This window comes from Pelodiscus sinensis, chromosome 27 (assembly GCF_049634645.1).
Source record: "Pelodiscus sinensis isolate JC-2024 chromosome 27, ASM4963464v1, whole genome shotgun sequence".
Classification (NCBI taxonomy): Eukaryota; Metazoa; Chordata; order Testudines; family Trionychidae; genus Pelodiscus; species Pelodiscus sinensis.
Window position 1 is genome coordinate 1,906,686 of NC_134737.1, and position 23,611 is coordinate 1,930,296.

At 55.7% G+C, this 23,611-nt stretch overlaps 1 protein-coding gene across 3 annotated transcripts in view; it reads right to left on the reverse strand.

Moving 5' to 3' along the window:
* Positions 1-8,329: 8,329 nt before the first annotated feature.
* TAFA3 (TAFA chemokine like family member 3) overlaps positions 8,330-23,611 on the reverse strand; it is a 49,961-nt gene continuing 34,679 nt past the window's right edge. For all 3 annotated transcript variants that reach the window (XM_075909964.1, XM_075909963.1, XM_006118781.4), the window contains 3 exons: positions 17,019-17,168; positions 15,411-15,535; positions 8,330-10,407 (listed from right to left, as the gene is read on the reverse strand). In XM_075909964.1, the coding sequence (XP_075766079.1) occupies positions 10,396-10,407; positions 15,411-15,535; positions 17,019-17,168 (287 nt within the window). In that variant the 3' untranslated portion in view covers positions 8,330-10,395. The remainder of the gene's footprint in view (positions 10,408-15,410; positions 15,536-17,018; positions 17,169-23,611) is intronic.

A 23,611-nucleotide genomic window follows, 5' to 3' on the forward strand; every position in this document is an offset into this window, starting at 1 on the left:
GACTGCCCACAGTGGCCAGTGCCAGGTGCCCCAGAGGGAGTGAACCGAACAGGTAATGATCAAGCAATCTCTCTCCTGCCATCCATCTCCACCCTCTGACAAACAGAGGCTGGGGACACCATTCCTTACCCATCCTGGCTAATAGCCATTGATGGACTTAACCTCCATGAATGTATCTAGTTCTCTTTTGAACCCTGTTCTAGTCCTCGCCTTCACAACCTCCTCTGGCAAGGAGTTCCACAGGTTGACTATGCACTGTGTGAAGAAGAACTTCCTTTTATTTGTTTTAAACCTGCTGCTCATTAGTTTCATTTGGTGGCCCCTAGTTCCTGTGTTATGGGAACTAGTAAATAACTTTTCCTTATTCACTTTCTCCACACCAGTCATGATTTTATAGACCTCTATCATATCCCCCTCAGTCTCCTCTTTTCTAAACTGAAAAGTCCCAGTCTCTTTAACCTCTCCTCATGGGGGATCTGTTCCAAACCCCTAATCATTTTAGTTGCCCTTCTCTGAACCTTTTCTAATGCCAGTATATCTTTTTTGAGATGAGACCACATCTGTATGCAGTATTCCAGATGTGGGTGTACCATGGATTTATATAAGGGCAATAAGATATTCTCCGTCTTATTCTCTATCCCTTTATTAATGATTCCTAACATCCTGTTTGCTTTTTTGACTGCTGCTGCACACTGCATGCACGTCTTCAGAGAACGATCCACGATGACTCCAAGATCTCTTTCCTGATTAGTTGTAGCTAAATTAGCCTCCATCATATTGTATGTATAGTGGGGGTTATTTTTTCCAATGTGCATTACTTTGCTCTTATCAACATTAAATTTCATTTGCCATTTTGTTGCCCAATCACTTAGTTTGGTGAGATGATCTTGGAGTTCTTCAGTCTGCTTTGGTCTTAACTACTTGGAGCAGTTTAGTATCGTCTACAAACTTCGCCACCTCACTGCTTACCCCTTTCTCCAGATCATTTATGAGTAAGTTGAACAGGCTTGGTCCTAGGACTGACCCTTGGAGGACACCACTAGTTACCCCTCTCCATTCTGAAAATTTACCATTTATTCCTACCCTTTGTTTCCTGTCTTTTAACCAGTTCTCTGTCCATGAAAGGATCTTCCCTCTTAAATGCCACAGTGCTGGGCTGCTGAGGTGTTCTTCCCACCACAGGAATGTTAAATGTTATTATATTATGGTCACTATTTACGAGCGTCCCTGTTATAGTTACTTCTTGGACCAGATCCTGGGCTCCACTCGGGACTAAATGGAGAATTGCCTCTCCCCTTGTGGGATCCTGTACCAGCTGCTCCAAGAAGCAGTCGTTTAAGGTATCAAGAAATTCTGTCTCTGAATCTCATCATGAGGTGACCTGTACCCAGTCAATATGGGGATAGTTGAAATCCCCCACTATTTGAGTTCTTTATTTTGATAGCCTCTCTAATCTCCCTTAGCATCTCATAGTCACTACTACTGTCCTGGTCAGGTGGTCAATACTAGATCCCTCCTGTTATATTCTTATGAGAGCAGGGAATTACTATCCATAGCAGTTCTATGGAACATGATGATTCATTTGAGATTTTACTTCATTTTATTCTAAATTTTCTCACATATAGTGCCACTCCCCTACCCGCATGACCTGTTCTGTCCTTCCAATATATTTTGTATCCCAGAATGATTGTGTCCCATTGATTATCCTCATTCCACCAGGTTTCTGTGATGCCTGTTCTGTCAGTATCCTCCTTTAACACGAGGCACTCTAGTTCACCCATCTTATTTTTTAGACTTCTAGCATTTGTGTACAAGCACTTTAAAAACTTGTCACTGATTAGTTGTCTGCCCTTTTCTGATGTATCAGATTCTTTTTTATGGGAATGTTTTTTGTCTGATCTGGCCCATACTTTATCCTCTTCCATCCTCTTCCCCTGACTAAAACCTAGAGAATCTCTATCAATAGACTCTCCTCTAAGAGGCGTCTCTGTCCGAGCCACGTGCTCCTCCGCACCAAATGGCTTTCCCCCATCTCTTAGTTTAAAAACTGCTCTGCAACCTTTTCAATGTAAAGTGCCAGCAGTCTGGATCCATTTTGGTTTAATCCTGTATAGGCTCCCCCCATCCCCAAAGTTTCCACAGTTCTTTATAAAGCTAAACCTTCCTACACCATCGTCTCATCCACGCATTGAGACTGTGAAGCTCTGCCTGCCGACCTGGCCCTGCGCATGGAACTGGAAGCATTTCTGAGAATGCCACCATAGATGTACAGGATTTCAGTCTCTTTCCTAGCAGCCTAAATTTGGCCTCCAGGATGTTTCTGCTACCCTTCCCTATGTCATTGGTACCTACACGTACCACAACCACCGGCTCCTCCCCAGCACTACACATAAGTCTGTCTAGATGCCTCGAGAGATCCGCAACCTTCGTACCAGATAGGCAAGTGACCATACGGTTCTCTGGTCATCGCAAACCCAGCTATCTATATTTCTAATGATCGGATCTCCCATTACTAACACCTGCCTTTTCCTACTGACCGGAGTCCCCTCTCCCGGAGAAGTAATCTCAGTGCAAGAGGATACCCCAACATCTGGAGGGAGGGTCCCAACTATGGGAAGGGTTTCCCTCTGCTCCCGTTGACTGTTCTCCTTCCCTGAGCCTTTCATCATCCTTAACAGCACAGGGGCTGTCTGACTGGAGGTGGGACAGTGCTACAGTGTCCTGGAAAGCCTCATCAACATACCTCTCTGCCTCACTCAGCTCCTCCAGTTCAACCACCCTGGCCCTTCAAAGCCCGTACGCGATCTCTGAGGGCCAGGAGCCCCTTGCACCGAACGCACACCTACGCCACCTGCCCACAGGACAGGGAACCATACATGCTACACTGAGTGCAATAAACAGGATAGCCCCCACTCTGCTGCTGGGCTTCTTTCTAGTTAAATCAGGAAGTTTCAATTAAAACCTTTAAACTAAACTACAAAGACTGGTAAATGTACCGTGCCCCCTTCCCACTCCTCCTCAAAACCCCGTTTGCTGCTTCTGCTTGCAAAGCTCCCTGGTCACGCACTCACTGCTTTATAAAGCGCAGGTGGGCTAGTGGGCCCAGCTGTGGGTGTGCCACACCCATTAACCCTTTCCCGCCTGGCCCCGGGCCAAGGAAGATCCCAGTTGTTTCCCTGTGCTGGGCGGGGAGGCTGGCGGGAAGCGTGTCTGTGTTCCCTCCCCATCTAGCCCCTCTCTTCCCCCCGACAGTCAGCCTGCAAAGCGCCCGGCTGAATTATTTATACTTGTAAACAAGCAATAGAAGGCAAGCCAGCCCGGCCCGCGCCCACACCCACACATGTCAGACTGCCGGCCCCCAGCACCACCTCGTTTCATGGTTTGGGGTCACAAGGGAGGGGCGTGCGTCCCGTCTCCGCCGCACCCATCATAGCCCTGGGCCCAGGTAGCACAGGGCAGTGATGGCCACGGCCCGTCTGTCAGAGGGGAGGCAGCCCTGCTTGGGGGCTCATTTGCAGGGTGGTAAAAGGTGGCTCCCTCCCACGGCAGGGGACACGCCAGCTGGAATCCCCGCCAGCCACAGTGCCCTGGCCTTTCCGCTCCACAGTGAATCAGGGCCCCCCATCACCCGGGGCTCTGAACAGCCCCATGCCCAGGGGTCTGGAGCACAGCGATGGTCCTGCTGCTTCAGCCACAACAAAAGGGGGATTCACTTAAGTGCTAACACCCCCCCCCCCCCACACACACACACACACACTCTGTTCTGTGTAATTCCTCTGAGGCAGGGCTCTGGCCTGTTCCGCCGCACCGGGAAGCAGGGCAGGACTAAAAGGCAGTGTTAGCCTGAGACCCGGGCCAGCTTTCCTGCTTCAAATGGCCACACCGCCCAAATGGCCAGTTCCGGCCTCTGCTCGCCCTGGACCCAGAGACAGGCACCCACGTGCATTGCTCTAACAGGGAGTCAGCCTTGGGAACCCAAAGGGCTGCTCCGCTATGCAGGTGGAGCATGGAGGTTGTCATGGTTACATTGGGCTTTCAGGCAGGGGGCCTAATGGCTAGTGCCCTGGTCTGAGACTCAGGAGAACTGGGGTGTATTCCTGGCTCTGCCACTGAGCTGCTGGCTGACCTTGGGTGAGTCACTTCACCTCCCTCAGTTTCTCTGCTTATTGAATGGGGAGAAAGATACTGGCCTCCTTTGTAATATACATTAACATCAGCACGTGATTGGGGATATAGATTATCACTATTCTTTCATGGACACGCTGGAAGCCTTGCCCATCCTTTTACCCTCTCTGCAGATGAAGGCCAGACATTTGAGAAGTGGCTAAAATGCCTCTGTGCAGGGCAAGGTTCCCTCTAACCTTTTCCACTCCTGTGTGGAATAATTTTATGATGTGAACCAAGGCATGTGCGGATGTGCACCACTAGTAGAAACACAAACCAAGTGGTGGGGACTCTGCCAATCAGCTCGGCAGCATTGGGATCTCTCCTGAACAGCTGCACAAGCGCCCGGCTTCCAGGGATGCTGGTGTAGGGGTGTCCAGCCTGGGACTCCTTGGCTTTGATTGGCCAGAGGTGCTGAGCCCTTGCTGCCCTCATTGGCCTCAGCCAGGAGCAGGTGTGCTCAGCCAGGTGTCTCACAATGCCGCAGCACCTGCTGTGCTCAGCGTGTGCAATTTGTGTCACGCTTACCGAGGCGGCTTCTGTCTCCATGTACCATTCTGCAATGCTTCTGCCGGACCTCAGTGCCCCGCTGCCCTCCCATGGCAACCCAATCGCCAATGACGGGTTTTCCTGAGGGCACGGTCCCCTCCCCACCACACACACACATCACCTCTTTCCAGGAGCTACTAAGGCACTGGAAAACTCTGGTGTTTGGGGCGAGAACTTAGCTGTGAGCTGGGAGGAGCACTGTATCTAACTCCTACATAAAAGAAAGAACACGAAGTAAACATTAGAACCACTCAGCTCTAGGGCTAACATGTTCTGACATCTTAAGGGACACTGGTTGCTCTTAAAATTGCAATGTACCCTCTTATTATTGTCCTAGCTCTGCAGAGAGACAGTCAGGAGGAGAGTGGGGTCGAGTGGGTTATGGCAGGGAGCAAGGCTCAATGTAGGAACATCAGAAGAGCCAGACTGGGTCGGACCAAAGGTCCATGTAGCCCAGGATCCTGTCTGCCCACAGTGGCCAATGCCAGGTACCCCAGAGGAAATGAACAGGCCACCAGCAAGTGATCCATTCCTATTGTCCACTCCCAGCTCCTGGCAAGCAGAGGCCAGGGACACTATAGGGGAAACTCCCTGGGCTGCAACGCCCCCGTCAGCAATTCTTATTGAACTTTTCTTTGTGTGTTTTGGGCTGCTGGGTCACAAGTGCCGTGCGATTCTGCTACCCCGCACTGGCACTTGCTCCCTTGGCACCTGCTCCTGGGGTTTGCTTGCAGCCTGCTAACTGTTTGTACTGCTACTTACTTCTCCTAGCCCAGCGGAGCCAGCTGGCGCTCGGTGGCACCTCCCCTGTCACTCGTGGTGGTCCATGAGAAAGCAAGACTCCAGCCGGACTTTCCCTTCGCAGCGCTGGCAGCTAAAGAAAATGTGTTTTCACGTGTTAACCTGACTGCCTTCGAGCTGGAGTCATAAGCAGGCAATTCCTGCGGCCTCGGTCCATCTCGTACCGCCCCTGACGACAGTGCAGTATTGTGCTGGGTGCACATTCCACAAGGCGCTGTCCAGCCTAATTTCAAACGCCTCAGGTAACGGGTCTCCCCCACTTCCCTGCAGACACTAATCGGAAGGCCCGTTGGAGCTCATCGCTGGGGAGTTCCCCCCGAAGTGCAGCCTGGTCTTCCGTTGTCCCTGTTTGAAAGCGCAGTAGGAGACAGACTTGGCACCGTTTTAGTGCAGGACGGACAGAGGTTGAAGATGTGCATTCAGCACAAACAGTGCGGTTGTCCAATTCCTGCCCTCCTCCACAGCGCCTCGGTCCCACTCTCAGAAACCAGCTCTCCGGGTGCATTCGCAATCTATTCTTCCCTCTCAACCACTCACAAACGAAACTAAAAGAAACCCAGCGTCCCGCAATGTGCAGAAGCTCAAAGAACTAAGAAATCAGTGAAGGATTTGAATACCAGAGAAATGAGGTGTAAATCCTTCTTCTCTGATGACACCGCCCTTTATTTGTATGCATTACAACCACCAATAACGGCTTAAGGGTTTCTCTTTCTCCAAACAGCCGCATCTCTGTACACAAAAAAGTTATGGCCATCCCCCGCCAATGCAAGCATAACTCAGAGGGTGTCACAGAGACGGAGGGAGCAGCCCAGAACTTGTGAGCTACACTCGAGAATTAGCCACGGCTCTTCTGCCTGCATCCATCAGCGTGAAACGCGGCTCCATCAGAGGAGTTTGAGGCAAATAAATGGCAGAAAGCTTATCAGCATGACAATAAACAGCAATGTTTTATGGAGCAGCGTGCACATTCAATGTGTCTCACCGCCTGTCATAGAATTAATAATCTGGTTACAGAATGATCGAGGGGGTAAATAATCAGGTTTTTTTTAAAAATGAACACAGTGAATAATTGCTCCTGGGAAAGAGATGCTCGGCCAAAACGGATTCCCATTCCGTCCGAGCTGTCACCCCAAAGGACCCCAAAGTGCAGGCGCAGGTGCAGGGAGGGCCGCACGGAGGGGAAAGTGGATCGAAGACGGCGAGGCAAGCATCGGGGGATCTCTGGCCTGGAGCACAGGCAGGGTCCAGAGTCCCAGTTCTCAGAGGCATGTGTAGAGAGCTGGGGAGGGTGTTGTTAGCTGGCTGACTGTCATCTTCAGAGCGTCCAGAGCCTGTCCATGACAGAGCCCCCCTCGGGATTCGGATAACAGCGGGGCTGTCGCCTGGCGTGCACCCAGCTGCTTACGACTCCCTCCCAGGACTGACCAGAATGGAGCACGTCATCCCCGGGCAGAGTGAGAGACTGATAAGGGGACAGGCGCTGCACCGTGGGGGCTCCAGGATTTAGTGCCCACCATCAGCCAGCTCCCCCTCAGGCCTCTCAGCTGCTGGTGGCCCTGCTGACCAGCTCCTGGCACCCTGCTCTCCCAGCGTGCTGAGAGCATCAGACGCGTAGGGGAGGAGGCATCAGGTGCACTTGACGGAGGGGGTCGGGAAGAGATGGGTGGGGGCAGGCCCTAGGGCAGAGGTGGGAGTTGAGTGCCCCATGGCGAGAGGGGAAGTCCACACCTATGAACAGGGACATAAGAGAACAGTGTTAGCCCCAGCCAGCGGGGGAGCATAGACACATCTGCATGTGCTAGCTGCCTGGGGAGGGCCCAATACTTGGTAGCCCACATTCGGCACTTCCTTTTCAGCAAGAAGTACGAATCCGAGTGCTGGCTGGAGATGTTGCTGTCTGCCTCCTAGCTCAATGTCCACTTGCAGCCAGTGTTAATATCTCCCTTGGTCAGTGCAGCAGTAACACCACAGAGCAGTTGCCTGCTGGCAGAATTGAACCTGGTACCTCAGTGTAGGAGCCTAGCGCACGGATGCAAAGCCAGCTGGCTGTCAGCTCAGGCTGTGCTGCACACTTGTTAGTCTCCCGGTTAGTGCTCTCGGTGTCACTAGCCAGGGCAGTGCCCCACCCCAGGCGGTGTGTGGGTTACACCACCCATGACAGCCACAGGGCCCTAGGTAGGAGCCGGTGTTTCTGCCCACTTCCTGCCCAAGCGTGACCTCGGCCTGACAAAACACTTCTCTTGGCAGGGTTCCAGCTCAGGCATCATACATGTCAGACGCATTCGTTTTCGTGTGACGAAGCAGTGTTGGCCTCAGCCTTCCCGTCGGGAGAGCACCTGAGGGGCGGTATGCCCGTGAGAGCGGGGATCTCTCACAGCTGTGTGGCAGCGGGGTCCCTCCTTCGCGCAGCTGTCTTGCTGTGTTCTCAACCACACATCCACTGTTTCTACCCTCCCTCCCTCCAACAGCCTCTGGGGGTCCAGCCGGGGCTTCCAATCGCAGAACACTAGAACTGGAAGGGGCCTCGAGAGCTTCCTTGGGGGAAGCTGCCGTCTGGCATCTGAACGCGCCAGCGATAGACACTCCCACGAGCTGCCCATGCCACTGACTCCAGGAAGGAAGCGTTTGGAAGCAGCCCTGAGCGAGCTGCGTTATCTGCTCATTACCCTGACGACGGGAAGCCACATGCATCACGGACGGCCTCCTCGTGCCCTTCCGCAGCAGTTGGATCCGGCCCAGAGCAAAGGCCTCACAAAGCAGACCATCGGAAACAGACTCTTCTTTTTGTTTTCCCAAAAATGAAAAGGCCCCGTGCAGAGATTAAAATGAATTTAATATTTCACAGTCTGGTATGTACATCGCAGCCGAGGCGGGGATTACAGCCCCGTGACAAAAACGTTCCCATAACAGCTCAGGCAGGTCGTACCGCTGTCGCCTGGACGCCGGCGGCTGCCAAACCCACCGGAGCCGGGCTGTGTCTGAAACGGGCTCTTTGCCTGGCTCTGCCCACACCAGGCTCTCCCGCTAGTCCTGGAAGCCACGTAATCTCCATAGCAGCCCTGGCGTCAGCCGTAGGGTCCCTTTGCATTGTGGGTGACCAACGAGCACACTGGTATTTTCACTGCCAAGGGTTAAATCCAGGGGCCTTCCTGAGTCAATAGGACATAATGGTACCAAAGTCTGGGGGTGCCACGCCACTAGGGTGGGGTCTGATCGACTTCTAAGGGAAGCAGGGCAGGGAGGAGGCAAAGGGGGCAGCTGGAGCGCTGGGCCCTTTAAATCGTCCGAGCGCCGCGTGGCACGCTCTGGACAGCTCTAAGTGCTGCCTGGGGCAGAGCATGGCGCGGTGCGCTCTGCATGGCGCTGGGGGCTGGCTGCCCAGCCTTGCCCCTTCTGCCCAAGGCCCTGCCCACCCTAGGCCATGCCCCTTCCAGGAGCTGAGAGCCACCCTTACTCGACCATGCCCAGGGGGCCAACAATTCTGTCGGCTCCCCTGCGTATGAATTAAAATGGTTCTAACTACTCCTTTCCCCTGCATCAGGCTTCGGTGCCTATTGGAGCTGAGACTTTCACGGGGTGGGAGGGAGGGTTGAGAACCATTGCAAGTCTCCTTTGGGAGCCCAAAGCCCAGTCCTGCTCGCCTGACTTCAGTGGCAGGTTCCTCCACGGTCTTCTTGGGGCGGGGGATTAGTGCCCCGGACCACAGGGGTTTTCCTGGCGGTGTTTGCCGCAGGGAGAAGGGGGCTAGATGGGGCTCCCTCCCCCGGTATATTGTAGCAAATTGGGAAGAATAGCTTGTCCTGGAAAGATCTCTGCACTTATGGTAGGTTTTAATCTCTTGACTTAACAGAGCCAAGCTGACTCAATCTGTGCACCAGGCCCAAGAAAGCCAACAGGGAGAAGCAGTTTCCACACACACATACCCTATTGTGACGTGCATTTGCAACCCTGAATAGTAATTTGGCTCCTCTGACTTGGATCCCAGAGATCGGAAACAAACCGCCTGGCCAGTGCAAGGAACGGGCAAGGAAAAGGCAGCCTAGCTTCGCTCCACAAGGGCACCGGCGCACGCCAGGGAGTCTCCTGCAACGCGCCAGCTGTTTCACTCTGCACAGTGGGCCAGGTTCCGAGCCCCTGCACGCCACGACAGACGGAGCAACTCCACAGACTTCAGTGGAGCTACCTGAGCTTGGCGCCCATGGGAGACAGATCGGAATCTGGCCCGTCGGCAGAGACTTCTCCTGGGAACCTTTATTCATTCCAAACCAGCAAAACAAAGGCGGGGAAGGTTTTGTATAGACCTTGAGTTCGCAAGTCCTGGCAGTGACACCCACTCGAGACCTCGCGGGGAGGGGGAGGGACGGGTTTCATGGGAATTATTTTCTCCTCTTTGAATATGCGGCAGGAAAAAAAAAGGATGCCGGATTTTCTCTTTGCAAATTCAGTGTGACTCAAGAATTTCTTGGCGTGCACCTCCCTGACGCAATGGGAACAAGCGGAGGGAGAGGGAGTCCTTACAGCTGTGCTCAGAACCCATCCCCGCAGCCTCACTCCCGGTCGCTCTGGCACCACGATCCTCGCACGGCGCCGTGGCTGGCGTGGTGTTCACTCCCAGGACTCCGGGAGTGCAGCAACCATTCCCGCTGCAGTCCCAGCGCTGCCCCAGGAAGGAGGCAGCCCAAGTCGGCTGGCAGACGCCCAGCCGTCAGAACCATAAAGTGCTCAGAGGGGCAGCCAGCCTGTCCCACCGCTGCTGCGGTCCTGCCACCGCCCCAGCTCCGCAGAACCAGACAGGACCGTCCCGCAGCAGAGCGCCAGTGATCCTGTGCCATTTCGCGAGGCGCCGGGCAGAGGAACCCTCCGGCCAGAGCTCCACCGCGGCTATCGGGTGACCTGTGAACAGAGAAGCACACGTCAGACCACAGGCGGTGGAGGCAGAGCAGGGTGTGTTTCTTCTAACAGAGGGGAACACATTGCCACACCGCCCTATGCCCAGTGGAGAACACGGAGCAGGCAAAACAGTACATCACTGCTGCCTGTCTGCAGACCCACTGCCGGGGGCAGGAGGGGCAAAGGGGGCAGCTGCCCCAGGGCCTGACAATTCACAGGCTCTCAGGGCTCCCAGCCAGAGCATGGCACTGCGCACCCCAGGCGGCTCTGAGGGCGGTGGGGGACAGGAGACGCGCCATGCTCTGGGCAGCAGGGAGGACTGGCTGAACCCTCCCACAGCCCACAGCCAACACTCTGTGGCAGGAGTGTTGTCTAGTGGTCAAAGCAGGGGCTGGAGGCTTAAGATTCCTGAGTTCTCTTTCCTGCTTTAACCTGCTGGTCTCAGGTGAGTCACTCCCCCTCTGCGTGCCTCAGTTCCCCCGGGGTAACCCGGGGTAACAGCCCGACTGCACGAAGCCCGGTCAGTTCCCGTCGGGGCAAAGGGAATGCCAATCTAAATGCAACTCTTGCATCATGCAGTCTAGGAAAGGTGTAACTTGAACAGAGCCCTCCACTGGGCGGTAGCTGTGTGAGTGAGTGTCAGCACAGATGTCTATTTCAGAGAGAGAAAAATTAGTTAAAAAAAACAACAACTCTGGGGGAAGGATCTACAAACCAGGCAGGTCCTGATAGCCTTAGATCCCCATGCATGCTCTTCTGCAACATTGCGTGTGTTGTGTACTGTAAACTCTCCACGAAAACATAATGAAAATGGTCTCCCAGCCTTTTCAATGTTGGTTTCTACGGGTGGCTGTGGATTGTTTTACTGCTTTCTGACGCTTGTACCCTATTTACCCATTACAATGTCCTTTCAGTCTGATTTCAATAGCAGGGCTAGAGATTTCTCTCAAGGCACCCATCAGAGGGGCAGAAGCGTTTGAAATATTGCTATTTAAATTCCGTCCCTCGCCACTTGTGCGTGCAAGCACCTGGCACGTTCGGCAGAAAAAAGTCAGCAAATCCATTGCAGAGTGGCAGGAGGATCAGACTGGAAGCATTAAAAAACCAAAGCAAAACAGGATAATTTGTGCACAGCACAGACCCACAGCTAAGGAGAAGAAATGTGCTTATTACTTCACTACCCCGCTGCTAATAATGCTGCAGATAAATCAAAGCATTTAAAAAAATGGAGAGAACAGAGCAGGTTTAAATAGGAATTACTAGAGAACTTTCTGGGTGTCTGGCGGATGAGTCTTGCCCACATGCTTAGGGTTCAGCTGATCGCCATATTCGGGGTCGGGAAGGAATTTTCCTCCAGGGTAGATTGGCAGAGGCCCTGGAGGTTTTTCGCCTTCCTCTGTAGCATGGGGTACAGATCACAGCTAGAGGATTCTCTGCATCTTGGTATTTGAAGGCTTCAATATCTGAGATATAGGTGAGAGGATTATTCTAAGAGGGGTGGGTGAGATTCTGTGGCCTGCACTGTGCAGGGGGTCAGACTAGATGATCATAATGGTCCCTTCTGACCTTAAAGTCTATGAGTCTATGAGTTTACCAGTAGAACTGTTCAGAAATTTTCCATCAAAAGAATTTTTGATGAAAACTGCCCTTTTGTCTAAATCAGAATGTTTCCAAATATGTGTTGATTTTGACAAAATTTTATTTAAAAAAAAAAACCCAAATGCTTCATTTTGACAATATCAAAATGTCCCATTTAAGCACTATCAAAACGAAAAGGTCTGATTTTTTTCATTTTGAAATGACATTCATAATGAAGGTCACTGTGGTTACATAATAAACATTTTAAAAGTTTTTAAAAGATAACCCCCACCAAATAAAAGTTTCTATTTCCCCCCAAACCAAATGGTTTAATCAGCCAGAAAAGAATTTGTTTTAATTTCGTTTCACAACACATTTTGAAAGATATTGTTTGCTTCTCTTTGTGAATGAAAATATTTTTGAAATTCCCAGCAAAACGGAAAATTCCGTTTCCATCCAGCTCTAGATACCTGTGGAGCCTACTGGCTTGAAGTGACTCAGCCGAGTACTGGAAATGCCTGAACAGCCAAACAAATCAGAGAGATAAGATGGTGAGGCAATTGGTGCCTTTTGTTGGACCCACTTCTGCAGGTGAGAGAGCCAAGCTTTCAAATTTACACTGAGCTCTTCTTCAGGTCGAGGCAGGAATTCCTTTCTCCATGCTGGCCAATTCTCACCTTCCCCCACCTCTCCCTCCTATGGTTCTCCTCTGCTCTGCCTCTTGCATCTTTGAGCAGTATTCCCCCAAAGGGTGGCAACATATTTTCAGAGCTGCCAACTCCAGCAATTGTTTCAGGAGTCTCAAGATATGTAATGTTTTCCTTAGCACCCCAGTCACATGATGATGAGAAAATCGTAGCTTTCATCTATTTACAAAAGAAAAACAAGTTGCTAGCTTTCCTGGTTGCAGAGAAAAGCTGGAAAGCACATCCCTTTAAATGTTCAGAAACCAGATGGGAAATAAAAATTACCCAACGTTTATTCGTTTTTCAATTTTACACTTTTTAAATTGATGCCGGGTTTTTTGGGAATCTGTCTCCTAACTTTTGACCACTCAGTGTGAATGACCCTGTATTTTGCGGGGGTCAGTGGTAGAGTTTTAAAAGGCAAACCCCTTCCCTGAAGGGCAAATCATTTGTGACAACGTTCTTCAGGGGACGGATCTCCACTCGTCACACTCAGGGATGAACTGTGCCAATGTCACACTCTCCTCTCGTTTCTCGGCAGTTTGAAATTATTTCCCAGGTGAGTTCCCTGGAGAGCAGCGCGTCTGAAGACTGTTTGCCAATGGAAATGGCCAAGCAAGCCTGAACAGACTTGAATGGATGCAAGCGATTCAACAGTTGCAATTCTTCAACAAAGATGGTTGATGCAAATTTCCCCTGCAGATTGCGGATTCACACTCTGTGTTGGCTACTGCTTCTAGGCTGGATGTGCTGTAATTTGTTATTCATGGGGCATGGTGATGTTGGCAGGAGGGAGGGGGAGTTCCCAGCACTTTAAAACCAGGCCTCGTTAAGCAGTCTCAAGTTGAGCTCTGACTACCGCTGGTTGCCTGGAAAAAGTCAGATCTGGCTCCAGTCTGCAGCTCGTCCAGAGCAGCGTTCCCTGACAGCTGTGTGCTTGGGAGATTCAGGTGACACCCAGCTCACTGGCAGAGCGTTCACAGTGTCCCACAGCTGGCGGGAGGTGTTTCTATTGGTGGTGCACATCCGCACTAGCCTCGGTGCACAGAATCAAATGTATTCCGCACATGGGTGGAAAAAATTAAAGGGGACATTGGTCCAGAGGGGAGAGCAGATGAAACCACAGTGCATCTTCGGAGGAATACCATAAAGGGCTTTACCTCCTGGCAGAACATCAATACTGCGGCTGGGGGAGATACCGGATCCTCCAGCCCCTTTCATGGCTGACCTGTCCCTTACAAGACCTCATGGCAGCACATTAAGACAGCAATGGGGGGGGATTAAATGAGCACTATAAAAGGGGGGGAAGGCTAATGCTTTGGAAACACGTGTGCTATTGCTCACCAGCGTTGGATGCCTGTCCCGGGGAGGCTGCTCTGACATTCGTAAAAACACTTTAGCACGAACGTGCAGTTGGTGGAGGAAAATAATAATAACAACAAATAAATCCCTGCCTCACTTTTTCGGGAGGATAATTTTACAGCAGGGGGTGCAGAGTGAGCAAAGCTAAAGCCTAAAGAATAATTATCCTCCACTGTATGAACAATGATTACAAAATTATGCAACTGATTAACCGTGACACACATGTAATTACTAATGAGTTTGATAAAATTTTAATTATACCTTGTTCTCCGGGGCATTCAGCAAGCCATGAAAATAATAATCGTGTCGCTCTCTGTCACAGCTGAGCGCTCCCGCCGGGGGCAGCATTGCCATCCCAGACAGCCCTCGCCTGACTCATGCTGCCGTGGCAGAAGGCAGGCGGCCAGGAGCGGGCTGCTCCAGAGACCGTCTTGAGGAGTCTCACCCCTCGCGGCAATGCTGGGGCAGACTGCAGAGCGGCCCTGTGCGAGCCCAGGCGTACGCCCCCGGGAAAACCCCTCCCCGCCGTCCACCGGGCACGTGACCCCCGGACAACACCCGCCGAAGGAGGCAGAACCAGAACAGACCCAGGGCACTAACATGATGTTCGCCGCCATCACGTTCCTCGCTCGGCTTGTGTGTCACCGCCCCCGCCCTGTGTCTGGGGAACCTGTGTTGGGTCGGGGGCCGCACAAAAGCAAGAAGCAACAAAAAAACCCCGACTGACGTGGTCCCCGACTGAGAAGCAGAAAGACACTCCCCACATTCCCCTCGCACACCAGAGCCGGGGGCAGGCTAGTAGAGTTGGGGGGCTCCCCTACATTTCCTCCCCACTGCCAGGGAGAACCTGTGGGGAGGCTCAGGCTTTGGCTTGCCTGACTCCAGCCTGCGAGGCTTGGGGCTCCTCCCTGCAGTGGGGAGATGGTGCGGGTGCTCCAGACCCATAGGGGCTGTGGGGCTGGAGCATCAGCGTGGTCCCCCCAATACTAGGGGGAAGCCCCCAGCCTTGGGGGAAGATCCCGGCAAGCCCGGAACTGGACCCGGCCCCTGGGCCTTAGGTTCCCCACCCTGAGATCTCTCCACTGTGTGCTAGGTAGGGCCCGGCCCAACAGGGCCTTATTCGCGGTTGGCACTCGGGCAGGCCCCTCCCCAACACGACAGACACAAACTCTGGGCAAGGCGCCTCTCCTCTCTGCCTGCGCCCGAGAGCCATGGAGGGACCATCCCCGCTGAGCCGGCCGACGGGACGGAAGGGTGGAAACGCCGCAGCCCGGCTCAGCCAAAGCACGTCAGTTCTGTACCTCCTCCCGAGCCCCCCCAGCTCGGCCGATGCCCCCGCTCCCGCCACTGCCCACGGCTCAGACCAGCCTGGCCCCAAACCTTGGTCGTCTTGACTTTGTTGCCCGTACTGCAGCTCCATCCCGACAGGTCCGGCAGCACTTTACACTCCTCCCCTTCGAGACACGGCTCCATCTGACACCACCACTTCTGCAGGACTATGGAGGCTGGAAGGAGAAAGGCCGGTGAGGAGCACAGCACACGCGGGCAGCGGGCCTGTGGCCAGGCGGGGGCACGGCAGGGGAGGAGTCAGGGTTTACTAGTAGGAGCGGCCAGCACGGGATCAGCGAGAGGCTCATGACGGGGCGGAGAATGGCTCTGTGCACAAGATGGAACATTTTCATGGTGTTCCTCAACACTGAACCAGGGTGTTGGGTTTTCTTCCCCCTCCCCACAGCTCCAGTGGCAAAACGGGAGAGAGGGGAGGCAAACCAAGCCAAATACAAAATGAAGGCTGAACATTGCTTCTTTCAAGTCACTCGTGTGAAAAATCAAAAATGCCTCCGGACATTAAAAAAAAAAAAGATTTTTGAAAAATGTGTGCACCATGTTCTAGCATCCGTACTTACTGGTGTTCCACCTATCAAACCACTTTGTGAAACCGGATCAATTTCACCAGACTTGTGTTTAGCAAATGGAAAACAAGTTCCAGCAATGTTGGAATGTCCCATTTCACCGACATCTGAACAAAATATTTCTCCCCGTTTTATTTTTACACGACGTTTCGTGTGAATGTTTGAGATGATAATTTGTGCATACTTATATATGTTGAGCTATGATTTTCTAAGAGGTGCAACGGTACACACACTGTATACAGGACTATCAGGAACTATCATGGGGCATGGCTGCGTCACAGCACAGCCTGCTGGCCAAGTGTGGCACTGCAAGGGCTCCGTGCCTCAGTTTCCCAAACAAACGCAGCCCCCAGAAGGGTAGCAATGGTCCGAACTAAAAAGCCCACAATGCAGAGACCATCCAGCCCCGCTTCTGAGAGCTCAGCGCCAGCTGCGGCCAGGTTGTCAGACGGGCTCAGCCCCACCCCCGAGCTCATTAGGCAATCTGGCCCCATGGCAATTCAACCCCCCCTCCCGCCTGGCCTGGCATTCCTGCTCCTTCCACAGGCCCTGCTGCAGGGGGCCACCCAGCCCATGGCACCCCTGGGCACCGCCCAGAGGGGCAACCCGCCTCAGGACCCACGGGGGGGGGGGGAGGGGAACGCTGGGGGCAGCATCCGTGCAAAGCGGGACCCCCGGGGAGCCCATGGTGCCGGGTGACAGCGAAGAGGCAGCTCTGCGGAGGAGCAGCGAGCACAGAGCCCTGTTACTGCGCGCCCCACGCACAAGGCACAACGGGCCCAAAGCAAGAGCTTGCCCACCCCCGACAGGCCCCAGGCCAGTTCCCTGCCCTTCGGGGTGCTGCAGTGTCCGAGGGCCCGCTGCCCAGTGCGGAGCCGGGCACTTCCTGCGCCCAGGAGAGGCGCCGCAGCCCTCTCCAGCCAACAGGAGCTCCCGGGGCTTTGCGCCAAGCACCCACCGTGCAAGGGCAAAGGGAGCGGCTCCTGCGACCATGAGCTGTCCCCAGGCTAGTGCCGGCGCCCACCGCCAGGCCCGTGAGGGGCCAGGCCCCAGCTCCCCCGTGCCGGGTACTCACCATCCACGCAGGAGGGCGCCGCGCGGGTGGTCCCCGCCACCTGCCCCGGGAAGCAGGAGCATTTCACCGTCTGGGAGCGCTCCTCGATCTTGTTCTTATTGCAGCACCGGTGGGCGGCGATGACCTCGCACGTGCCAGGCTCGATGTGCACTGCGGGGAGGCAAACGGCCACGCCTGAGCCGGGGCTGGGTCGCCGGGCCCTGCCCCCGACTCCAGCTCAGCCGCTACCCGGAGCCACGGGAACAGCCCGCGCAGAGACAGCGGCGCCTCGCCCGCGCCCCTTGTGCTGCACCGCCAGACAAACCCTCCGCCGCCACGGCAACGTCTCTTCTCGGTCCGGAGCGCCTGCCGCGAGCTGGCCTGAGCGCCGGAGAGCGCCTGCTGGCCCAGCGGGGCAGCCTGGCACTCGGCTGGTCACCGAGTGCGGACAGGTCGGGATGGTCAGACCGCAGGGCCCCGCGTGTGATGCCTGGTGCTCTGGCAGCAGGGAGACGCTGGGGACCGGAGCACACAGCGCCCGGCCAGCCACTGGCACTCAGGGTGCACCAGTGCACTGGGCCCCCCGTCCCAACAGCAGGGAGCAGGTGCAGCGGGCAGCCCAGGGCAAGACCGGATTTAGGGCAGCCTGTTGTCCCTCCGCTAGCCCCGTCGCAGCCAGCTGCACGCAGGCCAGGGGGACTTTCCCCACCTCCCCAGGGGAGCCCGGCTTCATGGCTGGGAGGAAGCAATGCGGTGTTTCCAAGGCAGGGTGCCGAAACCAGGCCCGCCTGCGCGGCTGAGTCCTGTAGGCAGAGCTCTGGATCCGGCTTGATCTCCGCATCCCGCTTGAATTCTATTTCCTCCTAACCCCTGCCCGGCTGAGCAGAACGACCAGCTCCGCCCCAGAGGCCAGGCCTTCCCTCAGCCCAGCTGGCTGATTAGTCGGCGGGTGCAAACCGGAGGCGAGACAAGAAGAGCCGGCCGGTCCAGCCGCAGGGTGGGGCCCGCGGCGCCGGAGCAGTGTGCGATCTGACCGGGGTGCGTGCATGGCACAGCCCGGCTGCGGCTGCTCCGTGCTCAGCAGGAAGGGCAGCTGTTCTTGGCAGCGCTTCGCCCCCATTCCAATGAGGAGGAAGGGAAGCGAATGCGCTGGCACCTCCCCTCTGGGATTCTGGCCTAGCTGCACAGCTCAATGCATGTCACTGAGCAATGGCCCACCCCCCAACCCCAACGGGGTCTGGCTAGGCTTGGAGCACACCGCCCAAGCGCGAGGGATCCCTGCAGGCCTGACAGAAGAGGCTGCAGAGCCAGACTCTGGGCCGTGCCAAGAACACCCCGTCTCTGACTGATGTGGGGACGGGAGTTCGGCTGTGAGCAGCTTTAGGCCGTTGCGCTTTTCCCACGCACCCACCGGACATCTGGGCAGAGACGTCGATGGCACATTTTGAAGCCCACCGCTGCCCGCTGGGCCCCCAAGCCTGGCTCACCCAGCGGCCCCGCAGTTCCGGCTGTGAACGTGTGACCCTGCAGGGGGCAAACGGACACAACCAAGGAGAAAATACTAAACAGGTGGGACACCGAGGGCTTTCCAGTGAGGGCTCTTCCTAGCGACAGCCCAGCCCTCCGGGGAGGAAGGGCAGCCTGTCCCGCAGCGTCTGCACCCGGCTGATGGGACCCTGGTCTGTGAACCGGGCGGCAATCCAGCCTTGCTTCTCCGGCACGGGATTCATTTTGAAACACGCGTGACACTTAATGGGGGAACATTTGCTGCTGCCTTTGCCGCCGGGGCCCCTCCGCGCCCAGGGGGCAACCTCTTCCAAAGCTGCTCCGGGGCTTAGGCGCCACTTGCAGAGGAGTTTCACCCTTGGGAACCTGCCGGCCACAGCCTTTCAGTGACGCCTGGCGCCTCCCTCTCCGGCAGCAAAGTCCTGCAACAACTCTCCGGGCTCCCCAGCCAGGGTCTGTCCTATGGGCTGGTCACGCAGCAACAGCTGGCAGGGATGCCCCGCTCCACCCCCCTTGGGCGCTTCCGGGCCACGGGTCCCCGAGTGGGCGCTGTGGGGAACTGAACAGAGAAAGCGGATGCGTATCGGCTAACGGTCTCGGTCACACTCGGCCTCCTGGGGCGGCAGAGAAGCCTCCTGCCTGGGAGCCGGGCAGGCAGGGGCTGGCAGCTCCGCTCCCCGGGACTTCGCTGCGTGCTCTGCAGTACTAAGCCGGGGGGCCCAGCCTGGCTCTCTCTGCCAAGGGGGGTGGAATTTCATGGTGAGGAAGTGGCAGCTCCCCTCCTAGCCGGGCCCTGGCCCTGCCTCGCTCACCGCTGGCTGTGAGCAGGGCCCTGAGCCATCCAGCTAGACTGCAGCTCCCATGACCCCACCCGAGGCCTCTCTCGCCCAATCAGACCCTTTGAGAGCGGCTGCCACCTCCTGCAAGGGCCCCTCTTCTAACCAGGCCCCATTTAAAGCCCAGGGCATGGGGCAGAATTCACCTCCTCCAACACGCCGGCCTTCCAGGCCCACCACTGCTAGTCCTTCCCTGGCCATGGCTCTCCTTTTGCAGCCCTGCCCCCTCGCTAGGGCTGTTCGGTTCTGCCCCTCGCTGTCCCCCCCCCCAGCTCTGTGTGCACGTAGCCCCCTGCCCGGGGCAGCAGGCACCAGAGATCTGCAGCAGGGTGACTGGCCTCTGCGCCCATCGGCTTCACCGCTAAACTAGCGTGAATTTCCCTCCTACCAGGAGCGTGCCGCATTCCCGGGGCGCTCCCGCCTCCATGGGGCACCCCGCAGGACAGGCAAGCACCGCTGGGAAAGGTCTCTGGCACTCAGCACTGCTGGCCACGGCTCATGGGGGTGGGGTTGTCTGCACAGAGTGAAAGAAGCAAGGGTGGACTGGCCCGGCGGGATACTGGGAATTTCCCGGTGGGCCGTTGTGTCCGCACGCCGTTGCCTCTCACTCCAAGCAGCTGTGTCCACACTGTATGCGGCATGCGGAGACCAACCCGCCACCTGCGCCGTGTGCAGGACGTGACGCAGGGGGCGGGCCTTGAGGGGCACGCGGGGGTGATGTCATGGGGAGGGCTGTTCTCAACCCATTTCCTGGGCCTATTGCGATTGCCAGGACACTCCTGGAAAGAAGACCTCAGCATCTGGCCTATTGTCTCTAGAGTCCTGTCTACATTAGGGGAGCTTTGCAAAATTCTCCTGCAGTTGTTAACAATGTTGGGTGCCCTGGAGCTGCTTGGGGCAAGGTTAAATGGCTGTACTGGGCCAGCTGCCCCACTTTGGTGAGAAGGGGGTTAAAGCAGGCTGGAGGGAGTGTGTGCAGAACTCTGGCCAATCAGAGAGGGCTTTAGAGGGAGCCATTGAGAGGGCAGCTTGCTGGGGTAGCCCTGTATATAAGGAGCTGCTCAGCAGAACACCAGACAGTTGGGGCCTGATCAGGGAGCGTGCAGAACTGGTTCCTGCAGAAACACTTGCGAGGGCAGGGGGAGCTAAGGAGAAAGAAACTCTAGCCTGACACCTGCCAGTATGCAGGCTTCCATACAGGGCCAGGAGGCAGATGAGGTCCAGGCACCCAACATTTATCAGCAGCAGGGGAGAGGAAAGAAACGCTTGGGAGTCTGGCTTCTGGCAGATTGTTCACACCCCCTTGGTGGGACGGCTGCTGGCCAGAGGCAGCACCAGAGCTGCTGGGGCAAACTCTAGGGCTGTGTCTAGACTGGCCAGTTTTTCCAGAAAATCAGCCGCTTGAATTTCCGCAAAAGCACTGACTTCCTACTGTCTGAAATCAGGGCTTCTTGCCGAAATACTATGCTGCTCCCGTTCGGCCAAAAGTCCCTTTTGTGCAAAGCTTTTGTGCAAAAGGGCCAGTGTAGACAGCTCAGATTTGTTTTCTGCAAAAAAGCCCCAATCGCAAAAATGGCGATCGGGGCTTTTTTTGCGGAAAAGCGCGTCTAGATTGGCCATGGACGCTTTTCCACGAAAAGTGCTTTTGCGGAAAAGCGTCCGTGCCAATCTAGACGCTCAGTTCCGAAAATGCTTTTAACGGAAAATTTTTCCATTAAAAGCATTTCGGGAAGATCATGCCAGTCTAGACGCAGCCTAGGGCTATGTCTACACTCGCGGCTTCTTGTGCAAGAGCTCCTGTGCAAGAGGGCTTACACCTGTTAAAAAGAGCATAGCTCTTGCGCAAGGAGCCCTCTCTTCCCACGCCGTACTGTACATTTCCTTGCGCAAGAGCGGGTGGGCAGTGTGGATGCTCTGTGGATTCTTGTGCAAGAAGCTGCGAGTGTAGACATAGCCTAGCTGAACGGAGATGCTGTCTGCCTCCCGTTTCCAACCGGGTAAATATCCATTAGCAAGGGGCACATTCCTTGGGGAAGCCAGACTCCAGTGCGAGGCCTGTCTTAATCCAACAGCAACAGGCAACCCAGGCTAGTGACGGGGCCAATGACGGGGCCAGTGTGCTGTCGGCGCTAGTCTGGGCGGGCGTGTACAGCAAAAGCTTTCCAGCCAGCGTTAGTCTGGCTTGTCTCCTAGAGGTGAATTTGCCAGACACGTGTGAGAAGGGGGCTCAGCTCAAGTCCAAGGCCAGAATGCACGTTTCCCTTGGCGCCAGTGCCTGGGCTGTGCAACCAGCCCGGCAAAGCCACTGGGAACCGCCTCCTGCTTTTCACGTGGCTGAGGAGCAGGAACACCTTCTGTCCTCCCCATGGCAGCATTTCCAGGGGTCCCAAGGGGGATCTACTCGGCTTTACAACAGGCTTTCAACTCCCTGCTGGGAAATAACAAGGAAACAAACTACCCGGCTACATCCGTGAAACTTCTCTGGCTCTGCTGGAGCTACAGCTGGTCCCTGCTTTTAAGCTCCCAGGATGGCTTTGTTCTGAGTCATTGACTTACCCCCTGGATCACAAGGCTGTTCGTGACACTCTCGCGTGGCGGGTGGAGCTGTTGGGGCCAGAACTTGTTCACCCTGCAGTTGCCTTGTCTCAAACCCAGCTCCTTCATACAGCAAGGACAGAAGTCCCCTCCACCCCCCAAACTGACTCGGAGAGCTCAGAGCCAGGCTGGTGACCTTCTCCGCGCTCCCCTGCTGCAAGGTGAAATTGACTCGTACTGTATGTGATGCCCAGGAACGTGCCCCCGCAAGGAAAGGCAGGCAGCGTGCCAGGGCACGGCCAGTAAGCACTGCCCGCCGGGCAGTAGAGGGTGCCGTGCTCTAGCACTTCCGTGTGTTTGCACCACACAGACGTCCCCGCTGCTGCTGCCTTCGCATAGTGGCTTGGGGCCTTGTGCAAATCTCCTGGCTCGTGTCCCATGGAGCCCTGCTCTGCCACGGCCCTCTGCAGTCTGGGCATGGACGGCTGGTGGGGGCCAGGGTGCAGCATGGGCAGAAGCTGCTCCTGGGCACCCTAATTCCCTCTGGGCTGCAGGGATTATTTCGGGGAGTAGGAAATTCATTCTCAGTGCCGCCTTCGTGCAGCACTAGTGCAACAAGCCCTCTGCAGCTGCTGCCTAGGTGTGACTTGCACTGTGGCCACGCAGCTCAGACTGCCCCTGTCTCCTGCCCTGCCAGAGAGATGCGTCCATCACAGGTGAAACCCCCCAGGTAGCTGGCTGGAATGCAGCCTGCGCACCACCAAAGGCGCACCCGGGGCCTGCTGCCATCAGCCGTGCATCTGGTTTGTGCGGCGCCCGGGCGCGTTCCACCCAGCGCAAGAAACACAGCTCTAGCGTGGGGGGCTGAGACCTGAGAAGGGACAGAGTCTGACCCCTGGCTTGCGGGGGCTGCCCCGCCCTGAGCTGGGATCCCCGGCACGCGCGCGCTCTCCGTTTCCCCCCTTGGAGTTGGCTTTATTGGTGCACGGGTAAGTAACGTCCCCGCCACTCCAGCAGGAGCAGCCACCGCCTGTAATGGCCAATTTACCAGCCCCGACACCGCACTCTTCCTTCTTCGCCAGCTTGCAGATTGGCAAATAATTACCGCCCCGGGAAGGCATCAAATATTGATATCCCCTTAACCCAGGAATTTGTCTGTGCCGAGCCGCCGCTGAGCTGAACAAACAGCGCATTAGAGCGGGGTGGCTCACCAGAGGCACTGCCGCCTCACTGGGTAATTTCTTCCCAGACACGATGTTGCAGCTGTCTATATTAATCAATTACTCCTAAGCGCTGCAGTCTCCACTGGCACAGTGTGCGCGAACCCCCGTCTGGCGGCCAGCAGCTCTGGGCCAGGCCAGCCAAGCGGGGAGCTCAACATCTGCCCCCTACTCCCATCGGGCTGGGGGTAGAGCTGTTCTCTGCTGGGGGTGTAGCGCTGCACCCCCTCGAGGGGCGCAGTGACCCTAACCTTGCCCCTGGCAGGGACAGCGCGAGGCCAACGGGAGAATTCTCCTGTCTTGCTCCTGCCTCTCCAAAGGCGGAGTATAGACCCCCTCCTGGTGGCTGCCTGCCCCAAAGCAGTGCAACAGGCCGCTGTAGCCAATTGAGTGTAGACAGAGCCATAGCCAGCCAGCACGTTCTGTAGGGGTGGGGCCAGATGCCATACCTGTCCTCTCTGGCCTCTTTTGGGGGCAGGAGGCGGGGTCTAGGGGACAGGAGGTGGAGTTTGGGGGC